The sequence below is a fragment of the Salvelinus sp. IW2-2015 genome, unplaced genomic scaffold (genome assembly GCF_002910315.2).
Source record: "Salvelinus sp. IW2-2015 unplaced genomic scaffold, ASM291031v2 Un_scaffold1798, whole genome shotgun sequence".
NCBI lineage: Eukaryota > Metazoa > Chordata > Actinopteri > Salmoniformes > Salmonidae > Salvelinus > Salvelinus sp. IW2-2015.
Genome location: NW_019943171.1, coordinates 135,184 through 147,696, shown reverse-complemented (window position 1 = coordinate 147,696; position 12,513 = coordinate 135,184). Strand labels below are relative to the sequence as shown.

At 41.8% G+C, this 12,513-nt stretch overlaps 1 protein-coding gene across 1 annotated transcript in view; it reads right to left on the bottom strand.

Moving 5' to 3' along the window:
* The window catches only part of LOC112072006 (lysyl oxidase homolog 4-like), a 27,276-nt gene extending 14,769 nt beyond the window's left edge, over positions 1-12,507 (bottom strand). Inside the window, exons 1-4 of the mRNA XM_070439601.1 lie at positions 12,419-12,507; positions 10,928-11,272; positions 9,300-9,607; positions 8,774-8,988 (exon numbers count right to left, since the gene is read on the bottom strand). Coding sequence (XP_070295702.1) covers positions 8,774-8,988; positions 9,300-9,607; positions 10,928-11,252 — 848 coding nt within the window. The 5' untranslated portion in view covers positions 11,253-11,272; positions 12,419-12,507. The remainder of the gene's footprint in view (positions 1-8,773; positions 8,989-9,299; positions 9,608-10,927; positions 11,273-12,418) is intronic.
* Between the last annotated feature and the right edge of the window lie 6 nt (positions 12,508-12,513).

Genomic DNA, 12,513 nt, shown 5'->3' with positions numbered 1-12,513 from the left:
ACGCGTTTGTTCGAGTGAGAGATAGCAGTAATGCAACGTACCTTGAAGAATTCAGAGTAATGCCTAAACCTTAAGAATTAAGAGTTCAATGCCTAAAAACTTAGGAATTCAGAGTTAATGCTACCTTTGAAGTTAATCTACAGTAGAGTTTAATGCCTCCAAAATATAATCCTACCTTAAGAATTGCAGTGTTAATGCCTAACCGTTAGAATTCAGATGATTATAGTGCCTAACCTTAGGATTTCCGTTAAGATTCTAGATGAAGCCTAACCTTTAAGATATTCAGAGTCTTAATGCCTAACCGTTAAGAATTCAGAGTAATAGCCTTAATCCTTAGAATTTCGGAGTTCAATTGCCCTAACCTTAAGAATTCAAGTAATGCCTAACCTTAGGATTTCAGCAGTTAATGCTGCCTGAACTTAGGGATTTCAGAGTTTAATGCTGAACTTAGGATTTCAGAGTTAAATCGCCGTGAACTTAGCGATTTAGGTTAAGCTAAACTTATCGATTAATGCCTGAACTTAGGAATTTCCAGAGTTAGATGGCTGAACTTAGTGATTTCAGAGTTAATGCGCTGGAACTTACGGATTATTTCAGAAGTGTAATGGCCTGAACTTGTAGGATGTTTCAGAGTTAATGCCTGATAGATCGGTTAAAGCGATCTTAAATTTCAGAGTTAATGCCTTGAACTTAGGATTTCAGAGTAATGAATGCCTGAACTTAGGATTTCAGAGTTAATGCCTGAACTTAGGATTTCAGAGTTAATGCCTGAACTTAGGATTTCAGAGTTAATGCCTGAACTTAACCTTAAACACTTTGAAATGTTGATGTTTGAGAAACATGGATGAATGTCTAATTCTGACGTGAGACTGAGAGCTGGTAGCCACAACTGCGGTGTTTGTCAGACCAGGAGACATCCCAAAACTCTTCTCACATCTGTAGCGTCAGAACGGTTTGGCCTACAAACTAATATGACCATTCCATGGTAAGATGAGACTCTCACAAACAAATACATGTCAGTTGTATTTGCTTTAGGATGCCCACAAGCCTCACAAGACTCGTCTGAATGTAGCCCAGTACCAGTTACAAAAATAAATGGAGGTATACACTGAGTATACAAAACATTAAGAACACCTGCTTTTTCCATGTCATAGACTGACCAGATGATACAAGGTGAAAGCTATGATCCCTTATTGATGTCACTTGTTAAATCCACTTCAATCAGTGTAGATGAAGGGGAGGAGACAGGTTTAAGAAGGATTTTTAAGCCTTGAGACAATTGAGAGATGGATTGTGTATGTGTGTCATTCAGAGGGGGAATGGGCAAGACAACAGATTTAAGTGTCTTTAAACAGGGTTTGGTAGTAGGTGCCATGGAGCACCGGTTGTGTAAAGAACTGCAACGCTGCTGGATTTTTCACACTCAACAGTTTCCCGTGTGTATAAAGAATGGTCCTCCACCCAACTGACATCAAGCCAACTTGACTGACATCGAGCCAACTCAACTGTGGGAAGCATTGCAGTCAACATTAGCCAGGATCCCTGTGGATGTTAGCTTAAGCCATCAAAAGTTGAACTATATGTACGAGTAATGTTCAGACAGACATATACTGCAGCAGTAAGGTCATGCTAAAGGGCTTGTGGTGGATTGAGACAGACACACACGCTGCGAATTGAACTGAACACTTATTCTTAAATGAAATTCGTAAAATAACTTGGATGTGTCTACCATGTGTCTCTGTTGTAAAACGTTTGTAACCCAGAGAATAGACACACACATACACGCAAAGGCGCGCCCGCACACACACACACCCACACACACGTAACCAGGGGAGAGAATGTCTGTGACATAATTGTGACCTCACCACACACCAATCAAACCAACTATTTCCCTCACCACACTGGCACTGACTAAATTGAGCACCGAGGAAAGAAAACCACATATCAACCATATCCCAGACTCCTTTGATTCAGTTACAGTATATTTGGTTGAACTTTGGTGGAACTTCACCTAAGTTCCCTTAACTTCAACCTAACTTCAAAGCATTGAAAAAAGTGCTATATAAAACCCATGTATTGTTACTACTATTCTAACGTTATTCATGCTACTTCTCCTGTCTTTGAAGATACAGTGTTCTCAGAAAGTATTCACACTCCTTGACTTATTCCACATTTTGTTGTGTTACAGCCTGAACTCAAAATGTATTAAATAGATGTTTTTCTCTCACCGATCTACACAGAATTCCCCATAATGACAAAGTGAAAACATGTTTTTAGATTTTTTTTGCTAATTTATTCAAAATGAAATACAGAATTATCTCATTTACATGAGCATTCACACCCCTGAGTCAATACATGTTAGAATCAACTTTGGCAGCAATTACAGCTGATTAGTATTTCTGGGTAAGTCTCTAAGACCTTTGCTCTCCTGCATTGTATAAKATTTGCACAAGCTCAAGTTGGTTGTCCCTTAAGTCTTGCCATGTCAAGTCTTGCCATGGATTTTCAAGCCGATTTAAGTCAAAACTGTAACTCTGCCACCCACTGCCTTCTTGGTAAGCAACTCCAGTGTATATTAGGCCTTGTGTTTTAGGTTATTGTCCTGCTGAAAGGTGAATTTGTTTCCCACTGTCTGTTGGAAAGCAGACTGAACCAGATTTTCCTCTAGAATTTTGCCTGTGCTTAGCTCTATTCTGTTTATTTTTATCCTTAAAAAACGTCCTAGTCCTTGCCAATGAAAAGCATACCCATAACATGATGCATCCATCACCAAGCCTGAAAATATGAACAGTGATGTGTTGTGTTGTGTTGGATTTTTCCCAAACATGACACTTCAGGACATAAAGTTCATTACTTTGCCCAATTTTTTTGCAGTTTTAATTTAGCACCTTATTGCAAAAAGGATGCATGTACAGGCTTCCTTCTTTTCACAATATGTTAGTATTGTGGAGAAACTACAATGTTGTTGATCCATCCTCAGTTTTCTCCTGTCACAGCCATTCAACTCTGTAACTGTTTTAAAATCACCATTGCCTCATGGTGAAATCCCTGAGCGGTTTCCTTCCTCTCTGGCAACTGAGTTAGGAAGGACGCCTGTGTTTTTGTGGTGACTGGGTGTATTGAAACACCACCCAAAGTGTAATTTATAACTTCACCATGCTCAAAAGGGTATTCAACGTCTGCTGTTTCTAATTTTTACCCATCTACCAATAGGTGCTCTTCTTTGCGAGGCATTGGAAAACCTCCCTGGTCTTTGTGGTTAAATCTGTGTTTGAAATTCACTGCTCGACTGAGGGACCTTACAGATAATTGTATTGTGGGGTACAGAGATGAGGTAGTCATTCAATAATCATATTAAACACTATTATTGCACAACGAGTGAGTCCATGCAACTTATTATGTGTCCTGTGTGAATTTAAGTATGCTCTCTCTAATTCTCTCTTTCTCTCTTTCTTTCTCTCTCTCGGAGGACCTGAGCCCTAGGACCATGCCTCAGGACTACCTGGCATGATGACTCCTTGCTGTCCCCAGTCCACCTGGCCGTGCTGCTGCTCCAGTTTCAACTGTTCTGCCAAAGGTTTTGGCCTTTCTAGGGAGTTTTTCCTAGCCACCGTGCTTCTACACCTGCATTGCATACAGCACTTTGAGATATCAGCTGATGTTAGAAGGGCTATATAAATACATTTGATTTGATTTGATTATTATGTGACTTTTTAAGCACATTTTATTTATGCTTGCAATAACAAAGGGATTGAATACTTATTGACTCAAGACATTTCAGCTTTTCATAAAAAAAAAAAAACATAATTCCAGTTTGACATTATGGTGTATTGTGTGCTGGCCAGTAACACAACATCTCTATTGAAGCCATTTTAAATGCAGGCTGTAACACAACAAAATGTGGAAAAAGTCAAGGAGTGTGACTACTTTCTGAAGGTATTGTATCTAGGGTGCACATCCCTCTTTCTCTAATACGATTGTACAAATGTTAGTTAGCTAGCTAGCGTATATTATGAACACTTGTATGAACACAGATATTGAGCAGGTGGGTTGAGAAAACAGAACTACTGTTCACTACACCTCTGACTCTGTAATGGTATGTGTTTAAATGTGTTTAACGGTTCTCCTTCCCAGAACCCCAGTCTGCCTGTATAATCAGCGTGTTACAGGCTCTACCCCTCGTTTACCAACCCAGAGAGAGAGAGAGAGAGAGAGAGAGAGAGAGAGAGAGAGAGAGAGAGAGAGAGAGAGAAGAGAGAGAGAAGAGAGAGAGAGAGAGAGAGAAGAGAGAGAGAGAGAGAGAGAGAGAGAGAGAGAAGAGACAGAGAGAAGGGGAGACGAATTATAGGGGGAACCCCACCCCTGTTGCTAAACGACAACAATCACCCTGCTGTTTATTTGTTTCATCACCGTCACACTCCCTTGCTTTCCTTACCGCTTCTACCTCTTTCTCTCCTCCTTCACCTCTCTCTCTCGCTCTCTCTCCCTCTCCAGTATTCCTCCCTTACCCTGCAGTGCCAGAAGAGAAGGAGTACCCCATGCAATGTTTGAAAACCCGGATATGAATAGCAACCACTTTAAACACCAAATGTCTTTGTCAGGATAGTGATTGCTGGGACAATCGATCTTAGATCCACAGCTTTGAGTTGTCCAGATGAAGTTGCAAGAGTTGCATAGTGTGTGTCCTCCTATCATGATGATCCTCTTTCTATGGGATCAGAGAGATGATAGCCTGTGAGCTCCTCCTTGGCTATGGACATCTCTTGCAAGTACATACATGCAATAAAAAATGTCAGTCAAAACACAACTGAATGAATGAATTACAGCTTGGGCTGACAACCACGGATAAACGCTCTCCACCACCACATAAAGCACACAGCCGCCCGCCATACATAGCCTACATAAATCAAAGAAGCAATATAAAATTAGAGACAAGCTCACATTAGATCCCTCAGGTTTCTCAGATCTGAGACACCAACCGCAGACTGAATTGGTTACAAAAAATGTCACCCAAGGAAAATGATACCCCCTCATTGGGCTGAAGCGGCAATAATCAATTGTAGGACCTCTAATCTCCACGGTGACAAGAGAGAGACAGACAGTTGCTGACACAGCGGGGCCACAGCTGGGCCCAGGCTATAATTGGAGACAGTAGAAAACCTGGGTAGTCAGAGTGGCTCAGTCCTACACACTGTTCTTCACACACACACACACACACACACACACACACACACACACACACACACACACACACACACACACACACACACACACACACACACACAACACACACACACACACACACACACACACACACACACACACACACACACACACACACACCACACACACACACACACACAACACACACACACACACAACACCACAGCTTATAATTGGGGTGTTTTTTCTCTGGCGGCAAGCTGAGCAGAAACCTGGAGAGCCTCAGTACTGCCCAACCTACAATTACAACATCTCCAAGGTCTCATCCAGACCAGTAGACAAGAGCCAGGAGGGGACAGGAGCCATATGCTCTGGTCTCGTTTGAGCTTTCTAAGAATGGACCAGAGAATGTCTGAACAAGCTACTGTAGGTCAATTCATGCCAGGTCATGCCAGTCCTAATTGGGTTCTACTGGGTTAGGACTACAGTAACTTTAATTTTCTGTGAAATAAATTATATTTTAATTTAGGTTCTTGGACGAATGTGAAAATAATACAAGTTACAGACTGCACCTTTAAGCCATGTTAAAATCAATCAACCAACCATCAGTCAATCACTCATTCTATTTTAGGATGTGGGATATTGGGCTATACATAAAAACTGTAGTGTCTTAAATTATCAACCAACCAGGACTAAAATACTAATAAAATCCATGAGAACAAAACTATAAAAGAGCAAAACTGGCCTTAATAAACTATACAGACTTTAAACATGACTAACTGTCTAATCTGAGGTAAAAAAAATGATCTGGCCTTTCTGGGTCATATCATGTGGTGCCAGGGATAAAGCTTTCACCAGCTGGACCAGCAGGCACACAAACACTGGGGTAGCGTTCAGTAGGCACGAAATGAAAGAAAACGCTTTGAAACAGATGGAATWTAGCCAATGAGAAAGTCCCTTTTTGTTGTGTGTTTCCAGATGTGTTCTCCTGTTTGTCCCTTAGGAACACAACACCAGGTCAACCCTAGGACACAGAGACCCAACTGGATTAAAATAGAAGCAACCACTGCCGTCCCAAATGGCTTGTTATTTACTAAACTGAGAATGAAACATACTGACAGAAAAACAAACTGGCGGTTTAAACTCTGAAAAGATAATGGCCAAATACCCGTACTTGCGTTCTAAAAAGTAGGCATTTTGGGTATTCAAAAATAGAATGTTTTATAGCATTTGATATTTCTAAAATGTTGTATGATTTAAATGTCTTGATGTCATACTTATTTAGGCTTTTCATGTAGTAGMATTATCTGAACACTATTGAGGAAGAGTCGTCTTGTCAGATCCATGTGTGTTTGACAGCAGCCTATAATTAGCTGAGGTGACAAGCTGTACCCAAATGAACGAATGGCGGGAAACAACACAATTATGCATTAAATGACGCATTCTCAGTATAGGTGAGTCTAGTAAGTTGATATTTGTTGCTTACTGCATACATTTTCACTAAACAGTATGTTCTAAATACTAAATAGTATGATGGGCGTATTATGGGCGGTTGGTAGCCTAGCAGTAAAGAAGGGGTGRTGCCAGTAACCGAAAGGTCGCTGGTTTGAATTCCCGAGCTGACTAGGTGAAAAAAATCTGGCGAACAAGGCACTTAACCCTAATTGCTCCTGTAAGTCTCTCTGGATAAGAGCGTCAACTAAATGACTATAATGTAAATGTCCCGTAAAATAATAAGTACACAGTATGCAGTTTTAGTAAGTAGCCTATAGGCAAGACTGATTTCGGACACGGCCATTGGACCACATGCACTTGTCAAAACAAACAGACAAATACTCCTGAATATATCCACCTCTCAGTCTATTTATTTATTCCCTACTTTATTTTTCTTCTTCTGTTGTCATCTTTTTTCCTTTCTTTCTTTCATTCTTCCTTCTTTGAACATTGTTTCTGTGACCTCACAGGTTTAAAAACAAGAGGCCAACAGAATTCCACTGCCTGTGAATTCTTCAGGCTAAGTCCTTCAGACTACATCAACCTTGTCCTGTTTCTCTCTCGTCTCCCTTACAATTCCACTATACTGGCTATGAGCCTAGGTAGGGCCTCTGTCTTCCACGGTGCCATTATGGAGCTAAATATCTCATTGGAATTAATCACCTCTGAAAATGTACCAATCCGGYCTTGAAACTCCCCTCACTTGAATGTAACATGACAGGGAAAGGTCTAGTGAGGAAATTAACCGGTTAAACAGCAGCTCTCTCTTTAAACAGATACAGGAATCAGAACAGATGTTATGGTCAATTCAGTCACACGCACACACATACACGCACGCACACACGCACGCACACACGCACACACACACGGGGCTAGCTACAGTAGCTGCAGCCTATATGGAGAATGAATGTCTCAACTTTGAGTCACACAGGACAAAACCATTCGGAAATAATTACAGTAGGATGTCCATAAAAGTCTGGACAGAGGACTTTCATTGATGATGGGACAGAAATAGTCGTGCTAATGTGTGGTTCTCCCTCGGTTCTAAGCTAAACCATCCTAATACCACTGTTTTCCACAGGGTCAGAGGAAGTACAGTTAGGTCGGTGAGTCAGTGAGTCAGTGAGTCAGTAAGTGAGTGATGAGTGAGTGAGTGAGTGAGTGAGTGAGTGAGTGAGTGAGTGAGTGAGTGAGTGTGTCAGTGAGTGAGTGAGTGAGTGAGTGAGTGAGTGAGTGAGTGAGAGTGAGTGAGTGAGTGAGTGAGTGAGTGAGTGAGTGAGTGAGTGAGTGAGTGAGTGAGTGAGTGAGTGAGTGAGTGAGTGAGTGAGTGAGTGAGTGAGTGAGTGAGTGAGTGAGTGAGTGAGAGTGTCAGTTCGGAGTGAGTCAGTCTGACAACTGAGGATGTTTTGTCTGACAACTGAGAGACTTCCTAATATGGATACCATACACATGAGGACATGTACATCCGGACAAAACCTCAGCCCTGTCCGAAAACCACCCCCTACACCTTCCAACTATTTGCTATGGTCATTCTCCCCACTCCCTCAACAGTCTTTACTCTGCCTCCACCCCAATGGACATGTATTTATTCATCACTGCTATAGTTGTTATGATGTATATAGTGCTATTTCTATTTCTATTGTTTTTTTTTATTACCATTTCCATTATTTTGGGGCGGCAGGTAGCCTAGTGGTTAGAGCCTAGTGGTTAGAGGTTAGAGCGTTGGACCAGTAACCAGCAGGTAGCCTAGTGGTTAGAGCGTTGGGCCAGTAACTGAAAGGTTGCTGGATCGAATCCCYGAGCTGACAAGGTAAAAATCTATCGTTCTGCCCCTGAACAAGTCAGTTAACCTACTGTTCCTAGGCCGTCATTGTAAATAAGAATGTGTTCTTAACTGACTTGCCTAGTTAAATAAAGGTTAGATTTAAAATATATATATATATATATATACATTTCCCTTAGTCCTAGATGTTGGAGCTCACTGTACCCTGCAATCCCACATGTGACTATTAAACACTCTGAATCTGAACAACAATCCCACCTGTAACCCTGAACATGTGACTATTAAACACTCTGAATCTGCAGATCTGAGGGCTGAATGGAGTGGGTTAATTACTTGTATGTTCTTTCGTTGTGTAGTTCTGCCTCAGGGAACCCCAGCATTCCACACACCACTCTGCTGCTGTTGAGGTTCCAGCCCAGGTCACACACCTGCCTCCATCTCCCAGCATGCTTCACTTCCACCACGCCCTCAGTGATCAGGGCCCGCTTCTTAGTGTGCATCAGGATGGGCCGCAGACGCACCTCCTGGATACGCACCTTGCTGGAATACTGAGGGGGGAGGGGATTTCTTAAAACTTTGCTGTAAAAAAGTTTGATCAAGGACACTTTCAAATTCAAATGACTTAAGCGAATAAATTCCAACTGGGACAGTAAATATATAGATTGATTGGTTAATTGATTGGCATTGGCAGTATCGGTGGTTGATCAGCAAATACCAGACATTAGCAAGTACCAGAGTCATAGAGTTGGTGGTGCCCACTGTAGCTGCTTACCAGGTTGTATAGATGTTGTCTCAGATTACGTCTACTTTACTACTAGAGGTAGCAGGGATAGAGAGTATAAGGTGCAATGCTACCTACCGGGTTGTAGTGGTGCTGTCTCGGACTGGGCCTCTCTGGAGGGTGTCCGTTCCCATGATGGGCCTGTCGGGGGTTACTGCGGCTGGCCAGGATGCTTTGCCACTGGGGCGAGACGCTGACATCCGGACGCAGGGCCACTGACTGACCATTACGTGACCCCGTGACCTGGTCCAGTCGTCGCTCCGGACTGCAGACCACGCCAAGGTCCTCAGAGTGCTTGCAATCATTGACACCCCAGCCGTTATGTTTACAGTTTTTCACAGTCTTCTCTGTGCCGTCACAACGCACGTTGTCCATCCAGATAGGACCTGGGGACCGCGGAAACAGGGTTGTTATCGGATATGGACATCAACTTGTCATGGATGGATGGATGGACGGATTAAAGTATTTACTGATTGATTGATTGACTGATTGAATCATCCATCCCTTTATTAATTCCTTCACTGATATAATAATTGATAGCCAAATTTGATAAAAATGTGCCGTAAATATGCCATATACAGTAATAAGATGCAACTGTGGGACTGGGGAGGCTGTCTCCCCAGCTTCTGTAGGCCTCCAACACCCACGTTCACATCACCAATTACATCACCAAAATAACCCTGCAGTGAATGAGCTGAGCCTGCCACCATCATAAAGATACAAAGAAAATGTATGGGACTTCACTGCACTCCTCATTACAGTCGCTGCCTGGCAGGCTGGCGTGGCAATATACGGCCTGAGAGGAGCATTTGTTTTAGAGTAATGACAGCCTTGCCCTGCCAGCGATGTGCTACACTTGCCTTGTTTTATAGACATGCTTTATTTCCAACTTTAAATTACAATTAAAGGGAACGGTGAGTGAAGCGACATGGCAGTAGCTAGGCTAGCTGTCTAGCACTGCCATCCTATCCTGGGATAGGCTACTGCTGTTGTGAAATATCTATTTACTAATCATGCCTGCCAGTAAAAGTCAAGTGCTTTAGAAACTGAAAGGTTTAGGAACTGAATTTTAGTTAGAATGCAGGCGCCCTCTTCACAGAATTGGAAAGATAGGCTTATGGATTAAAGTTCACCCAAATTACTAAATTATATATTGGCTTCCTTACCATGTAAGCCGTCTATGGACGAGGAATGGCAGCATTCCATGCTTTGGTTTAGTTTCCCTGGTTCTGTTTCCACATGCTAACGTTTTAGAATTTGTGGCACAAATCCGACAGATCGATATGAGCTTTTTCTGCACATCATGTTCATATTATCTATAACTGACTTTGTTAAGCTTCACATTAAATGTTGGATACTTTCAAATGATTCGGACATGATGTGTGAAAAATGCTAATATCGGTCCGATGACTTGAATGGGATTAGTGCAACAAATGCTAAAACGTTAGCATGTGGAAACAGTGACAGGGAAATTAAAGCATGTATTCCTGTCATATGTTGTCCATAGACTGCTTACAGGGTAATTTTGTAATTTGTGTCTTTTTGTAATTTTGGTGAACTATCCCTTTAACATCTGACAGCCATATAAAAAGAATGGAAGCTGACTGTCTTCTTTTAATGTACCTTTCGATTTTAAAGAGTATATTATCTGATAAAGATACATTTTCATCATTGCAAAAATGCAGCAACTGTTCTGGAACACTTACCATCACCCTCTCCATATTTGGCACTATGGGCCCACGTGATGCCGGTCTGAAAGCCCAGCTCGCGGCAAACGACTTTGGCTAGGTTGATATCCACGTCGTCATCACACACCGTCCCCCACGTGCTGTTGTGAAGCACTTCCACGCGACCCTCGTTCAGTCCCCGGGCGAAGTTTCCCGCCAGGCGCACCTTGGAAACCGGAGCGCGCGCGGTCCTGCTGCGTGGTGAGGATGACGACCGTCGGCGGGGTTCCGAAAGCGCAGAGGAGGAGAGGAAGAGGAGGAGGAGCAGAGACCTCAAGCAGATGAGGAAGATGCGATGCATCATGTCTGTGTATGGAGTGTCGTCTAGGAGATAGAGAGAGAGAGAATTGGGTTAGTAGAGTCATCAACATAATTGACTGAAGGAAATCAGTTGTTTATTAGTTGAGTGGATTTGATAGTATGATCAATCGTATTTTATTGAGAGATAATTTATCCCAGTTCAATATTTGCTACCCTGAAAGAAGAGGCATTATTTGGGCTCATAACCAGCAGTGGAATTGTAAGAGAGTGAGAGAGAGATGGCTATCTTCAAACAGGCCAATACTGACATCATCTGGACAGAGTTGGCCTATTCTGTCCTATTCAGAGCTGGGAGACAGGTAGGCTACAGGTAAGTGGACAGGTTAGTCTCTCTCTCTCGCTCTCAAAATACATTTCAACAACATAAAAATAAGCTGAATCGAAAGTTTACAGATACAATGAAGAGGACCTGATAGAAACCAGTCTGATATGAGCAGGATATGATGAAACTCTTTGTAGTTCCAGACATTAAAATCTGAAGTTCAACCAGAGAACTATGATTGCATTTCACATAGACATATAATTAGTCTAGAAATATTTCAGTTCTTAAGTTTTTTCAGCCCCAGATATGTACAAGTATCACCCTGGAGCTATTGAAACATATTTCACCCCAACACAGACACAGAGAGACAGGCAGGCAGACAGGCAGAAGGACGGACAGCATTGCATAATACTATAAATTGACTAAATAACTCCAAAAATGTTTGAGACATTCCCTGTATCCTCAGAAACACATGAGAATACAACTAGATCACATTGAGTTGCACAGAAGCCATAACTTTCTTTGTGTAATTACATATCAGAATACAGAATAGAGCTATTATCATACATTATGATAATTACATTTGGAACAAAATTCCACATTTGAATGAAACGTAATTTTTTTAAATTGATGAGGTTGATGTTAATCAAATCACGTTTATTCTTTAATCAACTAATCCAGAAACAAGCAACCACTCATGTTKAACTACCTGATAATCCCTGTATGAGAAGACACAACCAGATAAAAGCCAACATGTAAACTTAACATAAGTTACCTAGACTAATATATTTCTATGAACATGTGTATTTGAATTATACATCTAAAGCACTGCAAGGTGAATAAAAATGGAATAAAATGAGAATAAAAGAGCAGGAGGGTGGACTCACCTGTTAGAAAGCTACAGACACAGCAGTGTTACACGTCCCAGACCGGGAGAGGAGAGAGTGACTGAGTGAACAAGTAAGTGTACCTGCTAGATGAG